Here is a 20,741-nt window from a genome sequence, read left to right as displayed (position 1 = left end):
ATCTGTTTTTGTAATAATAATAATAATAATAATAATAATAATAATAATAATAATAATAATAAATAATTGCAGAAGTATTGGAAAATGAGCATGCAAAAATACTGTGGGACTTCCAAATCCAGACTGACAAAGTTCTGGAACACAACACACCAGACATCACAGTTGTGGAAATGAACAAGGTTTGGATCATTGATGTCGCCATCCCAGGTGACAGTCGCATTGACGAAAAACAACAGGAAAAACTCAGCCGATATCAGGACCTCAAGACTGAACTTCAAAGACTCTGGCAGAAACCAGTGCAGGTGGTCCCGGTGGTGATCGGCACACTGGGTGCCGTGCCAAAAAGATCTCAGCCGGTATTTGGAAACAATAGACATTGACAAAATTACGATCTGCCAACTGCAAAAGGCCACCCTGCTGGGATCTGCGCGCATCATCCGAAAATACATCACACAGTCCTAGACACTTGGGAAGTGTTCGACTTGTGATTTTGTGATATGAAATCCAGCATATCTATCTTGTTTACTGTGTCATAATAAAATAATAATAATAATGGGATTGTTGTATGTTTTCCGGACTGTATGGCCATGTTCTAAAAGTATTCTCTCCTGACGTTACTGTCCAAAAGTCACCAATTTTTGGCTCTTTCAAAGACTGCAGAGATTTCACTCTCACTTTTTGATGGGAGAGAAAACTCTTTGGAGTCACCTTGAGGTACTGCTGTGCCTTCAAGAAGATATCTGTTTTTGTAATAATGATAATAATAATAATAATAATAGTAATAGGGTTGTATGTTTTCCGGGCTGTATGGCCATGTTCTAGAAGTATTCTCTCCTGACGTTTCACCCACATCTATGGCAGGCATCTTCAGAGGTTGTGAGGTATGGAGAAACTAAGCAAAAAAGGTTTATATATCTGTGGAAAGTCCAGAGTAAGAGAGAACTCTTGTCAGTTGGAGGCCAGTGTGAATGTTGTAGTTAATCACCTTAATTAGCATTGAATAGCTTCATCTTCTGGCTTCTTCCTGCCTGGGGGGATCCTTTGTTCAGTTGTTAGCTGCCCCTGATTGATTAATGTCTGGAACTCCTCTGTTTTCAGAGTGTTGCTTCTTATTTACTGTTCTGATTTTTGATGATAATAATAATAATACTTCTTTATACCCTGACACCATCTCCCATAGGGACTCAGGGCGACTTACGAAATAGCACACAATGGTTCCATGCAACACATAAAATGCAATACATCAACATATAAAATCAATAACAGGTTTACATAAGGCCAGACATGTAAAATTGACAAAAATAAACTCTATTAAATAATATTGTTTAAAGTGACTGAACGTTTCCCTCCTCACTAATCTGCCTTATATAGTGAATTCTCATGCTTTGAACATCAGGTCATCAGTGGGTTAAATGGATAGACCCTAAATGCAAAGAACAAGCAGTTCAGAACTGCTGACAATTTAGGTGGAAAACTTGGGTCAGGCTATGCCTCCAAAGCTTTTGGACACAACTGAGTTATGCAAGGATAAATTGCATTGGGGCCCGACCTATACCCTTTAGGAGAAATAGTTGTACAGTTCAGTCCTATTTTCTTTATTCCAGGGTGGAATGCTTCCCTGTATTAGCACCATGTTAGCATGTAGCAACACAATTATGCCTCTTGGCAGGGTTCCGTTCTTTATCTTGCTGAAAGATATTATGTAAGATCTGAAGATTTGTTCACACAATTGTCTAGCTGAAGATCTAGTATCATCCCTTGAACTGCTTGCTGTAGCTCATGAGTGGGTGGGAAATAGGTTTCCAGGTGATGGAAACGAAGTGATAGAGACTTCCCTCCATCTTTCGCACTATATCTTAGAGCTTGTGAATAACTAGCTGTACCTACTTACTTATTTGTCATTAGTTCTTCGCACATACACACACCACACACACCCATGACAGAAGTATAACTGCATTACGTTATTCCACTTCTTTTGCGGTATAACTAACTTTTAAGATGTTTTTGTGGTTATGGAAGTGTGTCTTCCCTAAACGAAGAAGGAGGAATGCAACACAGTATTGGATCACACAATTGCATACACTTCTACTGCATGCTCTGCACATGTAAGGACAAGGTGAATGAAAGGAGAGAACGTTTTTAAGCTGCTCAGAAAATGGACTTTGTTTATATTACAAACCAGCAACTAGCTTTCTGTGGGTTTTTTTTAAAAAAAAACATAGCTTACTGTATGCAAAGAGTTATCTTCAAAATGTAATCATAAGCATAATTGAGGTTGGATCCACACTGCTATATACCGTATATACTCGAGCATAAGCCGACCCGAATATAAGCTGAGGCACCTAATTTTACCACAAAAAAACTGGGAAAACATTGACTCCAGTATAAGCCGAGGGTGGTAAATTTCAGAAATAAAAACAGATACCAATAATCAGTAGATTAAATGTTTTTGAATATTTACATAAACTGTAATTTAAGATAAGATTGTCCAACTCTGATTAAATCATTATTCTCATCTTATTCAATGTAAATGTGCTTATGTATCCTTTTAATAATAATAGAGTAAAATAATACATGTAATAATAATAATAATAATAATAATAATAAATAATAATACAGGAAAATAATACATGTAATAATAAATAGAGTAAAATAATAAATGCAATAATAATAATAAGATCAGAGTGAAATAATAAATGTATTATTAATAATAAAAATAGAGTAAAATAAATGTAATAGTAGCAACAATAATAGAGAAAAATAATAAATGTAATAATAGCAATAATAATAGAGAAAAATAATAAATGTACCATATATTCTCGAGTATAAGCTGACCCAAATATAAGCCAACTAGGACTCTCACCCGAGTATAAGCCGAGCGGAGCTTTTTCAGTCTTAAAAAAGGGCTGAAAAACTAGGCTTATACTCGAGTATATACAGTAATCTAGACCAGGGGTCCTTAAACTTTTTAAGTGGAGGGCTGGTTCACGGTTTCTCAGACAGTTAGGGGGGGGGGGGACTATGATGAAATAGTCCAAAATTAGGATTGTTGTTGTTGTGTGCCTTCAAGTTGTTTTAGATTTAGGTCAACTCTAAGTCTAAAGTTTAGGACAGGGGCCAGATAAATGACCTTGGAGGGCTGCATCCAGCCCACAGGTCTTAGTTTGGGGACCCCTGACCTAGACTATCAAACCAGATAATCCACATCGACTTTGAACTGGATTATATGAGTCTACATTGCCATATAATCCAGTTCAAAGCAGATAATCTGGATTTTATATTGCAGTGTAGATGGGGCCTAAGTAACTTTCCGAACAGTGTATTGCTTTCAAATCCTAGATCCCCAGCCTGATAAATCAACTGAGAAGAAACATGGGGACAAAAATTTAGTGGGGTGAAAGGAAAAAGAAATTTGGTTGATTCATGTGGGGAGGAAAGACTGTATTGACTCAGTAAGGTTTGGGGAAATACTTCAGTTTATCTGTGGATCAATTATTTTGTTAGGGAGAGAGTTTATATGTTTCCATGAGCTGGGTGGTTGTTTTGTATGATCCAGCAAGGTCATGTTATGTCCAAGTTGGCCATAAAGAATGGCTTGTTTGGATGAGAGAGGTAATGCTGAACTGTTTTAGTTATTATAGTTCCAGGATTTAAAGCAAGGATTTTGGCAGTGTGTAATGCAAAACAGATTTTTGGGAGCAGCCTCTATGACAATTGTGTGCAGAAGTGGCAGACTTTTAATTGGATTTCCTCTGATTTGTCTGGCTGTATTTCAGCTCAAGAACAATTTCGGATCCAAGGTGAAACAGAAAATGATGGTTTGGGTGCACCTCTAGGGCTAACTGCAATGTGAGCTGGCTCATTCTCGAGAGACATGAGCCACAAATTTCATTTTGCGCCCTCATGTAACCTTCACCTTGACTGTTCATGAGCTAGTATTAAATGAACATGAAAACAGATGAGGCTGGATTAAGAATTCTTCCGACAATAAAGTGGTTGAAAAGACCACTGGTTAAAAACAGTATGAACAGCTTAAGGGCAACTAACAAAGCTATTTCTTGAGAAAAAAAGTTTGTGTTTAAATACGTTTATATTGGGAATGTAAGACCTGCATAGGTTGAAACATACATTGATTTTTATTATCCTGTGTTTTGCAACATTCATTTGTTACTAAATCACACGAGAGAGAATCCATTGCACTTCTTGGTGTTACATGTGAAAAGTATTCTAATACTTTTTGATTTTGATGATTGTTTATTCTTTCTGAATGAAATAGAATCACTGTAAACCAACTACATATGCATTTTAAAATTTTATCATTCATGTTTTAATAGAGTTTAATAGAGTTTTTAATTGATGTGGTATTGTTGTAATGTTTATTGATTTTGTTATTGTTTTATTGAATATGTTTTGGGCAATGTAAATTGTCGACTGTTGTAAGCCGCCCTGAGTCCCTACAGGTGAGAAGGGTGGGGTAAAAGTGATGTAAGTAAATAAATAAAATAAAATGTGTGTGTGTGTACACACACACACACACACACACAGAGTGGCCATTGTTATCTATTGGGGTTTGATTCTAGGATCCCGTGTGGAAACCAATATATTTGGGTGCCCAAATCCCATTATATATTATGCTGTCCCTTATATAAAATGTCAAAACCAATTACTGGAAACTGTTATCCAGGAATGTCTCTGTTTCAGTCCTATCTGGAGATGTTAAGTGATTTGAATATGGACCTTTTGCGACATAAAACTCTACCGGTGTCCTGCAACTTTTTCTCAAGGGCCCTCCTTCTTTTCCTTCCATAACATTTGGAATCAGCTACTCCAGGTTATGATATCTTTTACAGTGCATAGTCTTCTGCCCCTGGTTTGTATCATTAGCTAGACCTTCCCCATCCCAAATTATGTTTCTTATGCCTTGCCTAGAAGCACATGCATAGTCCATAAGAAAATACCCTGCCAGTCTATTATCCATAAACTTTCTGTTTAGACTGAGCTCCCAATTCTGGTTAATTTGGCACCACCAGTTACTGGATCTTTATGAAGTCGATTGCCCAGTTTAAAAAATGGTTAACTGCCCAGTTAAAAGAAACCCTCAATTTTGTAAATTCTGATAACAGATACTATTGCTTTTTAAGGCATAATGCTATAATAAGTGAATCTAGGTTGTTATTCAGGTGGCAAATACTGCCTTGATGAACCATTTTGAAAGGTCAAGACTAAAGATGTGTCTAGGAAGAAGAAAAGAGTGATAAATTATTGGCAACACTCTGATCTGCATGTGGAACATGGCCAGTAGGCTAAATATGTATTTAAAGCGGGCATGTTTGTACTCTTATTCTGAAGAATGACTTTTACATACTCAGTGTTAAGGTAAAGGTAAAGGTTTCCCCTGACGTTAAGTCCATTCATGTCTGACTCTGGGGGTTGGTGCTCATCTCCATTTCTAAGCCGAAGAGCCAGCGTTGTCCGTAGACACCTTCAAGGTCATGTGGCCGGCATGACTGCATGGAGCGCCCTTACCTTCCCGCCTGAGCGGTACCTATTGATCTACTCACATTGGCATGTTTTCGAACTGCTAGGTTGGCAGAAGCTGGAGCAACAGCGGGCACTCACTCCGCTCCCAGGATTTGAACCTGCGACCTTTTGGTCTGCAAGTTCAGCAGCTCAGTGCTTTAACACACTTCGCCACCGGGGCTCCAAAGGTAAAGGTTTCCCCTGACGTTAAGTCCATTCATGTCTGACTCTGGGGGTTGGTGCTCATCTCCATTTCTAAGCCAAGGGTCTGTCCAATCCATAGGTAAAGGTAAAGGTTTCCCCTGACATCCAGTCATGTCTGACTCTGAGAGTTGGTGCTCATCTCCATTTCTAAGCTGAAGAGCCGGCGTTGTCCGTAGACACCTCCAAGGTCATGTGGCCGGTATGACTGCATGGAGCGCCATTACCTTCCCGCTGTAGCGGTACCTATTGATCTACTCACATTTGCATGTTTTCGAACTGCTAGGTTGGCAGAAGCTGGGGCTAACAGCGGGCGCCCATTCCACTCCCAGGATTTGAACCTGGCACCTTTTGGTCTGCAATTTCAGCAGCTCAGTGCTTTAACACACTGTGCCACTCAGTGTTAATTAATTACTATTTATTAGACTGTGTTTACTCAGCATGTATTTGTTTCTCTACCTAGTTCAAGGTTTTCCTAATATCTAGCTTATGGAAATCTTGCAGTCATGGAAAAACAGGGCAGTTCATGCATTCCATATGATGGTAACTACTAGATGTATGTGAAGTGTGTCCAGGTTTTTGGAGTGACTAACAACCACTGTGCAAAACCTTGTGATGATGAAGACTGGTTATTTGTAGGAAAAGACAGAGAATATGTGTATAGACAGTTCAACTTCATGTATTGATGCTGTTTATCTTTTCTTCTTTTTAAATGAAAAGGGTCTCTGGAATTCCTGGCAATAGTGCAATAACTTTCTTGTAATTTTAAATGGTAATATTTTACAACATTTCACTTATAAACATATGTGATTGATGTCCAAAGTGGACAGTATTGATGAACAGAGTCTGAATGCCAGCTTCTACTGTTTTGCTCTTCTTTTGAGATCTGCTGACAGTTCTCAAACGGGAGAGGGACATGCAATTAAAAGCTGCCTGCCAATTTTGTTTTTGTTTGTCTCTCACTGTATTTCAATTATATTTCGGCTAATGATAACCAAAATTACATTGGATAATAAGGGTAAGTCTTAAAAGGCATTGCAGCCCTTTCAACATTCCAGATAAGTTCTAGTTAGAAATAAGCATACATTAATTGTCATTATACTTTAATTACACCATCATAGAAGTCTTGCAATCCATTTCTTTTAATGAGAGTGATGCTACTTATGCTGAAGTTAAATCTTTGTGCATATGAATATCAATAGCAAAGATGATTGATGGCAAACTTCTGTATTTGCTGGAGCGATTTGGTGTTATCTGCCTAATAATCTACTGCAAATTGCACTTGTTCTTAACTTCTCTTTTGGATTATAGGAGTTGATCATGCTGACTAGTTTATTTGTGATCCTGTCCTTCTGGCTAGTTTTTGTATTATGAGAGTTGATCATGGCAACTAGTATATATAGATGATCCTGTATTGCACAAAGAGCTGTAATACAGGAAGTTTTAAAGAAAGTTTAACCCCTTTGTACCAAACTATGCTTACTTTGTTTTTATCAATCGTGTTGATAAAAAGAATGCTCATGACAACAACAGCAAAACCGGATTTTAGTTAAAGCCTGAATACAAAGGAGTCTCAACAAGAACATATACACTTCCCCATGGCAGGTAGAAGTGAAGCCTACAGCTTTGGAGTCACAGGAAGAAGCTTCCAGCTCCCCATAGCTATTAAGTGACTGACCTAACCGAAAGCTGGTCTTGGAAGATTTACCAGTGTATGGGGGCCAATGCTGCACTATACTGCAGCCCATAAACATCCTTACAAAATGAGTCTAAAGACCTGGCTTTGTATCAAACCATCTAAGTGTCTTCATTCTGATAATTGCAATGACTTGTGCTAATTTTTAGAAATTACTCATTGTTGGGAAACATGTAGAGAATTTACAGATCGGTTACATCCTGTCTTGAGTTCCTTCAATCAAGTAAGTGGATTGTGATGCTCTACTCTTGCAATTCTGTCTGTCCCCTGACTCAGTGGCTGTCAAGAAAGAGACAGGAGGGAAAAGAGAAACGGATGATATAGAAGCAGCTGGTCTCATCCCAGAGGGAGGAAGAAACAAGGGTTCACTCACATATGGAATCCACCATCTTTTCCTTTTCCTAGAACAGCTGCCTCTTCATCATCTGACATGCTGCCCTCTTTGTCTTCTCCTCAGTGCTCAGCAGCTGTGGCCCTTCCTGGATCTTGACAGGTAGGGAGGATGGAGTCGGAAAGGGCATAAAGGGCTAATAAATAGGTTCCTCTGCCCAGTCTAAAAAGTGACTTAGGTGTAAATAAACCATCCCTATATCACTAAGATAAGGACCATAAGGAAGGCTGAGCAAAGGAAGATAAACGCTTTTGAACTGTGATATTGGAGGAAAATTCTGAGAGTGCCTTGGACCGCAAGAAGATCAAACCAGTCCATACTCCAGGAAATAATGCCCGGTTGCTCACTGGAGAAAAGGATATTAAAGGCATAGATGAAGTACTTTGGCCACATAATGAGAAGAGAGGAAAGCTTGGAGAAGATAATGTTGCTGGGGAAAATTGAAGGAAAAAGGAAGAGGGGCCAACCAAGGGGGCAAGATGGATGGATGGTATCCTTGAAGTGACTGGCTTGACCTTGAAGGAGCTGGGGGTGGCGATGGCCGATATGGAGCTCTGGCGTGGGCTGATCCATGAGGTCACGAATAGTTGGAAGTGACTGAACAAATAAACAACAACATATCACTAAGATAGCTTTGCAAACTGAAATTCATCCATTATTTGGCCAGTATGTCTTTATTTTGTTCTCTTTCAGATCTTTTTATGGTTTTTTTGTCCTGAACAACATTCACTTATTTCATCATTAAAATCCTGAAGGCCTTTCTTTGTGTCATTACAGCTGGTGCTGAGAACAAAATTGGCTGGGCTTTTGGCCTGGGGTTGGAGAGGCTGGCCATGATCTTATATGGCATCCCTGACATCCGCCTCTTCTGGAGCAAAGACGAGCGCTTCCTGAAACAATTTGAGGTGCCTCACATTGACCAAAAGATAGAATTCCAGGTAAAATAAAATGATGTGATCTGATGCTTTTTGTTTCAAAAATGGACATGTTTGCAGAAAGCAATAACTAGGGGAGCAGAAGTTTTCATTTGTTATGACAATGTTATTGAACACTCTGGCATCCTCTGGGTGCCCATTCAGTAGAGTGTGGCTTGTGCAGGTGAGTTAGCCAACAAATTGAGTCCCAAGTCATTTGGTATCCTACTTCTATGGAAGCATTGCAGAATCATCTAATCAATAGTTGAAAAACTTTTCCACCTGCCATTTCCTGAAATAAAAGTCTGTCAGTTTCAAAATGTTTAAACCTAGCATCATAATAACTTATGTAGTTCTGGTATGACAGGTCTTGCTCTCATCTGCTATGAAGATAATATCACATAAATACACTAGGAAAATAATGCATGTTTTAATCATGTAACCTCCTCTTAAATTTTACGGGAATGTGTACATGAAGCTACTTGCTCATCCATGACATCAGCATGGAAGAAGATAGGGTTGGCATCTCAGGCCCTAAAACTTGAGGTACCAAAACCTGAGATCTAGGAGTGGTTCCTTGTTATGTCACAGAAGGCTATTCTGTGATTGCCAGAATGATGTCAAAAGGGCAGTCTCTATTGATGCAGTTAACCATGATGCACTAAACATCAACTACAGCTTCATTAAGCATGCCATTCATATAAAGAACACAAGCGACCAAATCATACAGGCTAATTTGCCCGTTTTATGCCACTTGCTCTCCCCTTTTGCTGTGGAGCCCATTACACGACATACATCTACTTCCTGCAGGGCTCCGTAGCAAAAGGGGAGAGCAAGTGGCGTATGCCGCCACTGCAGCAACATGGGAAGCTTCCCATTTTGCCTTTGCAACAATGGGGGGAAACCGGATGGTGGACACTTCCCCCCATGGATAGGGCCAGTGGCAAGTCAAGTGATGTTGAGAATGAGCGACGAGTGCTCAACACACCCCACTGGGACCCCACAGATTGACCACTATATGAGGTGAATCCTGACTTTAATGTAATTAGGTCCCAAGTCTAACAAATTAGTTATATTTTAATGGAATACTCTTATCCAGAGATTCCTCTCCTCTCACCCTCAGATCCAAAGAGGAGTGTCCACAGAGATTTAGGAACTTTAGAAGAAGAGGCATGCAGCTTTCACCACCCCACCCCTAAACTCTGAGTTTGGAATACATTACTCAGAGTTTGGAAATGATACTTTTGGCACTCATAATCCCAGGCTGACCATTGTGATAAGGAGCAGAACTTGGACTTTTGGGCTAAGAAACAAAATCAATGACTCAAAGGGGATTCTGAGCGCTGTAACCCAAGATGCAATGTTTTCTAGCTCTATTCCTTATCATTAAGTGAATTTTCTCGGATGTAACCTCTTAATGTAACAGTGATGTAAGCAAGTTACAGCTTCTTTCATCTTCCAAGTTTTACAGCTTTTGTTCTTCTAAAAGAAATATGTTTCTCCAATTGTTTTTATTTCACTAAATCAGTATTAGCTGAAAGCAGTACACAAATTTCATTTTCATGTGTTGTATGCCTTGATTTTCAAAAAGAGTTATCACATGGCTATGGAGAGGTAACAGGCTTGGTATTTACCATATACATGTGGGAAAGCACTTGCAACTTCAAAAGGGAAATGTCACCCTTGGTTAGCTCAAAGAGCTTGGAGAAGAATTTGCGAGTGGGAGTCCTGAGAACAGCTGGAAAAGTAATTAAATCAGGACAAATGGAATCTTATGCTCTTACGCAAACACTCACTACTACTCAGCCTTCCTACAAATTCCTAAAACATGGGACAACATGTTTTGTAATTCAAACTTTGGGAGTTGCTTGCCTTTTATGCTTGGACCCATCACATAGTAATTGAGAAACTGCCCAGGCCATTGATTTGTAATGCCTGTTCAATCAACCTCATGTTTGTGGAAATATAACAAACTTGATGATTCCCAAAAACATGTGGGAAAGTTTTCAGTTAGTCCTTTGTCCAACTTTCTTGCCTTCAAAGAAAAGCAAGGAGAGTAGATTAAAAACTCCAGATGTGAGAGAGGGATTCATATTATGGCATAATGGTAAAGAGTGGCTCATTCAAGTCTCCCTGGTGCCCATGATACGGGCTAGAGTGAATTCTAAATTCATCTGCATATTTACTGTGGAGAAAGAACTCTTACCAATAGCTGGTAAAGAGGGGAAGTGTGAAACACTATAGATCTATTTTGTTTGTTAGCTGTGATTAGGATTCCATTGTTAAGATAAGAACATGAAAACAAACATTTATTTGAGTGGAAGGTAGTATAGGCAGCCCCCAAGTTATGAACAAGATAGGTTCTGTAGGTTTATTCTTAAGTTGAATTTGTATGTATGTTGGAACAGGTACATTTATTAATTGAAATTCCAGCCTATCTATCTATCTATCTATCTATCTATCTATCTATCTATCTATCTATCTATCTATAAGCTTTGGATAGCATAGGGAAGAGTTAAGACCCTTGTGATATTTGTTTTGCTGTCCCCCTGTTCAGAAAATTTCACCTCACTTTCTGTGTTGGATGTTGTAGATGTAAATAAATAGAAGCTTTACCATGGCTTCTGAACCAAAGTTTACCCTGCAGTGTAATAACTTGCCACTCAGGTTTGTGAAATAAGTAACAGTAACTTTATTTCAGTTCAATAAGTCAAACAGAGCAACAATATATACAGTAGTCTCTCTGACTTCTTACAGAGAACAGAGGGAATAAACGGTCCTTTTAAAACAGCCTTTAAATATGCCTCGTTGCCTTAAAATGATCAGGCTTCAGAGAGTCAGCAGTCATTAATTCCCTGACTGATTCCAATCAGTGCTCTCTTCTCTCTTCGAAGTGAAAATGGCAGTTAAAACCGTTTCTCTCAGCAGCAAGCCAGAGACAGTAGCCAATCAGAATGTTGGCTCCTGGCATGCTTAACCAATCAGCTGTTGACGCATGACATTCCAGTCAACCTATTACATCATGGTGCCTTTTACAAATCTCCACATTCTGGTGCTATGATAATTGGATTTAGAAAAAAATTGGATTGTTGTGGAAACAAAATAAAGTTTCAGTGGAGACACTTTTTACCCATGATATCTCTTTCAAGTATGAATTTTCCTTCCTATTGTCTCACTCCTGTTCTCAACTATGAGTAGTTTGTAAGTCGGATGTTTGTAACTCAGAGACTGCCTGTATGCTTAGGTAAAGGTTTCCCCTGACATTAAGTCCAGTCATGTCTGACTCTGGGGGTTGGTGCTCATCTCTATTTTTAAGCCAAAGAGCCGGCGTTGTCCGTAGACACCTCCAAGATCATGTGGCCGGCATGACTGCATGGAGTGTCGTTACCCGGAGCGGTAGCTATTGATCTACTCTCGTTAGCATGTTTTCGAACTGTTAGATTGGCAGGAGCTGGAGCTAACAGTGGGAACTCATTCCGCTCCCAGGATTTGAACCTGGGACCTTTCAGTCTGCAAGTTCAGCAGCTCAGTGCTTTAACACACTTCGCCACCGGGTCTCCTCGCCTGTATGCTTAATTGGCCTTAAATGGGGTAAAATTAAAACGCAAAAAAAGATGGATCTCTGAATGTAAGAGTGATAACTGATACCAAATTTCTAAAATACACACACATGAATACATCAAAATAGGAAGGTAAAGCAAGCTTGTGGAGGTGGTGTGATTAAAACACTGAAGTTCCAACAGATGTCTGATGGATTGCCATTGGCAGTTGTTCCATTTTCTAGACGACAGAAATATTGACTGCATACCTGAGACTCAGAAGGGAAGTGAACAAGCAATTAACTCAGCACTGTGTTAGAGGAGCACTAAGAAACAGTCCTTGGCCAACAGAAAGTTAGTGCAAGACTAAAAGTAAGAGGAATATGAGCCAGGGGACTGGATAGTAGCCTTCCTAAGTTGGTGACACATTTCCAACTTTGCCAGCATATTCCCAGAGTGGTTGGGCATCAGCATTTTTGTTGTCCAATAATGCTATAAATACAATGCTGTAAAATGTCACTGTGAATCCACGCAGACATGCCAAAAAGTAATTTGGTTGGCAAATCTTTTTTTTTTTTATTCTTCTCATTTGCAGGATCAAAGAACCACTCATGAAGTTCCTTTTTTTGGGTGGCTTTGCTCCTTTATATTTGCACTTAGTGTTATCATTTCACACTACTGAGAGAGTAAGAAAGCTGAAATACAATTTCAGTCCATTCTGTCTCAACAGGAATGAAAATATGTTTTGTTGTTGATGCTTCTGTTACTACTACCCTCCTACTACTACTCTTGCCTTTTTATTGTACCTTTCTTCCAATATTGGGACTCAAGGTAGCTTATAAAATTTTAAAACCAGTGCAGAATCGACTACATGCAAAAACATTAGTAAAATGTAAAGATGTTATTTTAAGATACAATTAAACAATCGACAGAATTAAAACCATTATAAATAAAGTCCATTAAAAACAGGAGATAAAAAACAATGAGACAGCACACCATTATAACCCTGTTGCAATCAATTCCTGAAGGCCTTCAGCATAGAAAAGTTTTCATTTCTCACTGAAAGCAAGGAGGGCCCTATCCTAACCTCCTTATAGAACAGGTATGAGCAAACTTCGGCCCTCCAGATGTTTTGTATTTTAACTCCCAAATCTAACAAAGCTGAAGTCCAAAACACCTGGAGGGCCGAAGATTATACATTCCTGTTATAGAAGAAGCTGCCACCGAAAAAGCCCTCTTCCTAGTTCCAAGGAAACATGTCTGGGAAGGTGATGGAACTGAGAGAAAGGCCTCCTCCGAAGATCTTATTGGTCAGACCAGCTCATATAGGGAAATACAGTCCTTCAGATAGCCTGGGTCTTACTTGACTTGTTACAAAATGTTTCTGAGTGAATTCAGTTAACTATATTATCCTATCCTGGTGCTCTATCCTTAACCACTAGCAATCTTGAGGGAAACTACAGAGAAGCAACACTAGCATTCCTGAAATTGCTTCTCAATGCAAGATTCTTACTTCAGTGATGAAAAGCTGGCCTCACATCAAGCTATTTTGGGCAACCAAATTAAAATTGAAAGATTGGGTCATCTTGTCTGGAGGGATATGTGAGGGGAGCCCCACCTTCTGCTATGGCTCCTTTAGGAAAGGAAATTCTCCAGTGATCTGCTGGTCTGTATTTTCCATTCATCATTTTAGTTTATGATTAGCATTATTTCATAGTAAAAAAAAGTAAATAGCTGCAGTGGGTGCTGCGCTTATAGATATTTTTCATCAAGATGGGGTAACGGTGCTTAAAAGGTTATCCATTTATTATGTTTACTTTTTAATACAGCATCTATTAAAGGCAAATATACAGCTATTAGTATGTAAATTGAACTTGGATGCCCGAAATAATGAGGTGCAACCTAAAATATGAATTATTACCTAATTAGCTTTATTGTAATTGAGGATATGTACTATGTGTGTATATTTGAATATTGCATATACATATGAGATTATCTGACTGAGTATGCAAAAGGAATTTAAATATGTTATGTATATTCCAAACATGATATCTCAACCTAGAAGCAAATTATTTTTCTAGTTCTGCCATGTTACGTTTCTTTCATTCTTCTCAGTAAAAATGTAACTTGATTCTATAAAGCTGTGAGAACTCTAGAAGGAAGAGAGCACCTTGTCCCATTGATCTGGTATTTGTGGTGCACACCAGGCATGAAATGGTGCTGGACACCACTCCAATATCCAGAAAAAATGAGATTGACAAAGGGAGAGCTGAACGGAGAGAGTAATTCCCCCTTTCCTGCCTTCCCTCTCTCACATCACATCATCACTCTAAATCTCAAGCTCTGATGATTACCCGGGAAGGAATCCCACTAGAGCATTACAACACACCAGAATACTTGGGAGTTACACTGGACCAGTGGTTCCCAAACTTATTTGGCCTACCGCCCCCTTTCCAGAAAAAATATGACTCAGCGCCCCCTGGAAAGGGGGCATGGCTTAGAGGGGTGGGCGTGGCTCCTGCTCAAGAGGGCGGGGCTGAGCCTCTCCCCTACTCCAAGATGCAGGGCTGGGAGGAGGAGGGGGAGGTGGGCGGGGCCACAAATGGGTGGCCAGGACTGGGATGGGCAGAGTTACGAGCTCTGAGGCAGGGCTGAGCTTCTATCTCTGTCCTGCGGCACCTGCCAAGACACAGGGGGCAGGGCTAGAGGAGGGGGAGGGGCCTCTTCCCAAGTGCTTGACGGGGATGAACCTCTATACCCCACCCCCTTGTTCTAAAAAGTGCCTCAGGGGAGGTATACAGAGGCTCAGCCCTGTCTCGTGCTCTTGGGAAGAGGCCCCGCCCCTAGCCCCGCTGTTTAGTCCTAAAAGGCCTCTCAGGAGAGGTATAGAGGCTCAGCCCTGTTTCGGGCTCTTGGAAAGAGGCCCCGCCCCCTTCCCTAGCTCCGCCCTCTGTGTCTCAACAAGCACCTCAGGAGAGTTATAGATTCTCAGCCCTGTCTCGGGTTCTTGGGAAGAAGCCACGCCCACTCCTCTAGCTCCCCCCCTGTGCCTCAGGTGCTCAGCCCTATCTCCGGCACTTGGGAAGAGCCCCCCCCCCCTCACCTGCCCCCCCCCCCGTGTCCTAATTAATGGTATCACTGCCCCCTTGGATCGCTGCCGCGCCCACCAGGGGGCGGTAGTGCCCACTTTGGGAATCACTGCTCTGGACCATGCTCTGATTTACAAGAAGTGCTTCTTGACTATCAAGCAAAAAGTGGGTGCTAGAAATAATATTATATGAAAGCTGACTGGCACAACCTGGGGATTACAACCAGACACAATAAAGACATCTACCCTTGTGCTTTGCGACTCTGTTGCTGAACATGCATGCCCAGTGTGGAACACATCTCACCACATTAGAACAGTGAATGTGGCCCTTGTGCTTCTGACACAATAAATAAATAAATAACCCCCCAAATATCATAACTCCAGGTACCAAGCGGTGTCCATCACCATTTTTGTGCCTGGTGGGCACTGCAAATGTCAATTCTATGGGATCAAGATAAGGGTTGTGGTCAAAAGATGCCAAATTAATTCCAGCGCTGCTTGGCCATGCGGCCACCATCCAACACGGCTGGTTTGGGACCATCCTGTACAACTACCATCCAGCTCCAAGGCCAGCTTGAGAGCATATAGTGTAGCTTTGTTGTGATGCTGATCTAGTTCGGATCAGTGTTGCTGTTTCTGGACAGTCAAGATTCAGCCTAAGTTTGCAGCATACGAAGCAATGCTGCAGGTAGGGCATGGAGTAGAATTGAGAGGGGGAGAAAAAGGCATATTAAGAAAAAACAGAACCTTAAAATGAAAAGATACAAACATAAAGATACTAACAACTTCATCACACATGAGCATTTATCCACTTTAAATCCGGTTTCTGTCTCTTGCAGAATTCTGGGGTTTGTAGTTTGGTAAGGTCCAGGACCTGTCTGCCTGAGCCTTTTAATGGCCCCTCCCTAACATGGATTTAAAATGGATCCAAACTCTAGTGTGATGAAGTGGAAAGTCTCACTTGACCAGGAAACATTTCAATGTATGGCCTCATTCTAATATATCAATGTTATTGAGCACATGCTTCAGAGACCACTTGAAAGTCAGGCCACGAGTAGCTACAGTGTGAAGTCCATTGTCTATTTCTGCTCATAAGGACCATCATGTATTGTGCTGCTGGCAAAACATTATAGCCATTCTGTAATTTTTCTTTTCTGAAGCTGTAATTCATTATTCGAACAAAATAGTAATTCTAAAAGCCTTTTATAAGCATTTAAAAAGCAATTCAGAAGCAATTAAAATCTTGCTGTTTAACAAGCATTTAAAAAAGGAAAAGACAGGAGATTGAAAGGTCAAATGAACAATCACAAGCATAATGCAGCAGTCTCACAAGCATCCGGCTCGTGACTCAAAGCCCCATTCGCTGCAGAATTGTGCAGAAAATGGAGTCCTAGGGATTGACTTGAGGAAAACTGTTTTAACAGCAAGAGTCCTGATACTAATTTGAACAATCTGTGTTTATAATGTTCTACTAAACTGTACAGATGTCATTTGCAAGACTTTGTAGGGAAATAAAACCTGTAAAGATATATTTTAGAGCACTATATTAAAGATCAACTTCGGTTATTCTTAAAATATGGATTACTTTGTGATAATGTGAATGGAAGGAAATAATCCAAATGAAACCTGTACTGACATATTATAGTAAGCAACCTTTTCATATTATGGGTTCCACATCAACTCAATTCTGGGGTTTTCTCAGTTTGGCTGCAGCCAGAGTTTGCCCAGAAGTGGCTTCACCTATGAGCATAGGCTGTGAAATGAGAGTTTTGGTGTAGGTCCAGGCTTGCTGTTGAGGCAGAGGAGAGGCAAGGCTGGAATGGTGTCACACCATAACCCCCAAAACGTGGCCAACTAGATGATAGTAAATAGGGTCATGGAGCCCAGATAAAAAGCAAGCTGAAGATGGTTTGGCTATAATCCAGATGGTAACCTATCTATGTGGAAGTATCCTGGGGTCTGTCCAATCCATAGGTAAAGGTAAAGGTTTCCCCTGACGTTAAGTCCAGTCATGTCTGACTCTGAGAGTTGGTGCTCATCTCTATTTCTAAGCCAAAGAACCGGCGTTGTCCATAGACACTTCCAAGGTCATGTGGCCGGCATGACTGCATGGAGTGCCATTACCTTCCCGCCAGAGCAGTACCTATTGATCTACTCACATTTGCATGTTTTCGAACTGCTAGGTTGGCAGAAGCTGGAGCTAACAGCGAGCGCTCACTCCGCTCCCGGGATTTGAACCTGGGACCTTTCACATACACATGATCATATGGGAGGAAACCCCTGGCTGAGAGGGGGCAGGTGCAGCTGGAGATGACAATGATCCTGGGGGTGGGGGGGTGGAATGCATCTCCAAACTCCAAATCCGACACAGACACTACCACTACCACCACCACCTCCTCCTCATCCCCCTCCTCCTTCTGCACAGGTTCCACTGACTCATCCCCACTGGGACTACTGGTGGGACTTTGAAATAACAGTGACAGTGGTTTCTCAGAGAATGTCTCATCCTCGACATCCTGTAATTTCAAACTACTTTATATGGCAATGTAAATGGGGCCCAAAATCTGTGACTATGTCATTGCAGAATTCAAATTTTACAGTTTTTAGACCCTAAAAGTATTTTTCTACATTGTCAAATAACTATAATGCATTTATCCTCACCTCATGATAACATAATGCTAAACAAATGCTTCCAAAATAGATGGAAGTGATAACTTTATTTATAGTTAGTTATATTTAAAAATAGAAATATACATCTTTCCACTAGCATAATTCTGCTGTTAGCATATTTTATTTTATTTTTGAAAGGCAAAGCCAGTTCCTGAATTTTTAGATGTGCTTTAAAGTGATGTACTTGTAAAATAGATTCAAATAGTAAATGCACTGGAATGTAAAATATTATCTGATTTTATAGATGCATAATTTTGCTTCTGTGGCTTTTCTCAGCAAATGGCTCTTAAACTAATACATATGTACATTATAAACTGTCTAAAACAGTGGTTCTCAACCTGTGGGTCCCCAGGTGTTTTGGCCTACAACTCCCAGAAATCCCTGCCAGTTTACCAGCTGTTAGGATTTCTGGGAGTCGAAGGCCAAAACATCTGGGGACCCACAGGTTGAGAAGCACTGGTCTAAAAGGAGAATCACCTTTACAGTGATCTGAAATGTAAAGTATAATACTATATTTCCTTAATCCTGAGATGCCATCAGTTGTAAGACACATGCTAATTTCAGCATCATAAACAAAACAAAAATCCTTACCTCACAACCTCTGAGGATGCCTGCCATAGATGTGGGCGAAACGTCAGGAGAGAATACTTCTGGAACATGGCCACATCCATACCTCATAACCTCTGAGGATGCCTGCCATAGATGTGGGCGAAACGTCAGGAGAGAATACTTCTGGAACATGGCCACACAGCCCAAAAGACATACAACAACCCTGTGATCCCGGCCATGAAAGCCTTCGACAACACAAAAAAATTCCTTTATTTCCATATGTTAGAAATTCACCTGTGATTCTAAGATGGTTTTTAGATATGTTTATATGGGGGAAGTGTTTTTAAATGGAAGAAATACAATAATTACATCAAGGGTGTCAGTTGTGGATTGATAATTTCTGTGAGGTACATAATTTCCTTTAAGGTTAATATCCCTGCAAATGTTACAGTGTTGGAAAAAGCTTTTGAACCCACTAGGATTTTCAACCTAAAATTTTATTAAATCTTAATGTAACTCAATAATTCTAAATAAACAATAGGTTATCAAATTAAGCAAATGATATACAAACATTGTGTTTTTTCAACAATTATGTCCCCACAACTTATTCAACAATAATAGACATGTATCAAAAATATGTGGCCCTTTAGATTCGGGTGGGCCCCTGGTGGTGGCGCAGTGTGTTAAAGCGCTGAGCTGCTGAACTTGCAGACCGAAAGGTCCCAGGTTCAAATCCCGGGAGCGGAATGAGCACCCACTGTTAGCCCCAGCTCCTGCCAACCTAGCAGTTCGAAAACATGCAAATGTGAGTAGATCAATAGGTACCGCTCAGGTGGGAATGTAACAGTGCTCCATGCAGTCATGCCAGCCACATGACCTTGGAGGTGTCTATGGACAACGCCAACTCTTCGGCTTAGAAATGGAGATGAGCACCAACCCCCAGAGTCGGTCACGACTGGACTTAACGTCAGGGGAAAACCTTTACCCTTTTACCTTAGATTCGGGTATCTATTGGCACCTCTCAAGCAGCGATAGCTTCAAGTGAGCATCATCTATAGCTGTAAACGTTTTGAATTGGCTTCAGGTTAATGACATTTGAGGAACTTCCTTGCATGAAAAGGTCACTTCAGACACTGCTCTAACATTTTGATGGGATTCAGGTCAAGACATTGAATACGCCATTCTATAATATGAATATTTTTCTTCCGCAATCTTTACATAATCTGTTTTTATTTTTATAATCACTGCCATGTTGTATGAAATATTTTCAGTTCAGCTTTAGCACTTGGTTGGATGGATGGCCTGATGTTATTCTCTACCATCTTTTGATACACCACAGAACTGGGATGATGTTCTGTTTGAACTCAGTTTTTGTTTTGTTTTCTTCTGAATTGGATTTCTTTTCCACACATAGCATTTCTTACCAAGGCCAAAAGATTGATTAATTTGACCAAAGAGCATTATTTGAAAGAAATGTAGAGACTTCTCTGTATGAAATTTAGGAAAATTCTGATAGGCAGCAATATTTTGTATTCAGCAATGGTGTTCTCCTGCTTATCCTCCCATAAACTCATCGTAGTTCAGTTTTTTCAGTTCAGATTTTTCCTGACCATTGTCACATTAGTCAAGGAGGCCCTATAGATTCCTGGATGTTCTTTGGGGTTCTTTGTGACTTCTTAAATTATGTGCCAGTTTTTTTTTCTTAAACAGATTTTGATAGGACATTGGTTTTTGGATAGAGTGGCTGTGGTCTTCAACATAGAATCCCAAATCCTTAGAAGTGGTTTTGAAACGCTTTCTATACTGATTTGCAGCATTGATAGTTTTTAGGTCCTTAGAGATGTCTTTTGATTGTAGAGTAACATTTCTGTAATTATATGATGAAGACCAAACTCACAAAGATTTTTTTTTTTTGGAGTACTGTCACGACCCAGGCTGCAGAGCACCAATAACCATACACAGAGGCCAGAATCTATCTAATATCTTTATTGTAGGAATATATAAAGTTAATAAAAACAAGTGTAGAAAATAGTCCAGAATTAGACCTTTCAGGAAAGGTCAGAATTAGTCCAAAAAAGCAATGTCCAATAAGAAATATTAAGGTCCAAAGTTGTAATCCAATAACCGAAACACTCACTTTGCCAAGCAAAGTGAGGGGAGATGACAAGGTCCT

General features: G+C 40.1%; 1 protein-coding gene across 3 annotated transcripts in view; it reads left to right on the top strand.

Annotated features, from left to right (window-relative positions):
- The window catches only part of fars2 (phenylalanyl-tRNA synthetase 2, mitochondrial), a 303,084-nt gene that overhangs the window by 182,772 nt on the left and 99,571 nt on the right, over positions 1 to 20,741 (top strand). For all 3 annotated transcript variants that reach the window (XM_062977693.1, XM_003226858.4, XM_062977692.1), the window contains exon 6: positions 8,586 to 8,746. In XM_062977693.1, coding sequence (XP_062833763.1) covers positions 8,586 to 8,746 — 161 coding nt within the window. The remainder of the gene's footprint in view (positions 1 to 8,585; positions 8,747 to 20,741) is intronic.

Source organism: Anolis carolinensis, chromosome 4, assembly GCF_035594765.1.
Source record: "Anolis carolinensis isolate JA03-04 chromosome 4, rAnoCar3.1.pri, whole genome shotgun sequence".
Taxonomy (NCBI): Eukaryota; Metazoa; Chordata; class Lepidosauria; order Squamata; family Dactyloidae; genus Anolis; species Anolis carolinensis.
Note: the sequence above shows the minus strand (reverse complement) of the source record. Positions and strands in the feature narration are given on the sequence as shown.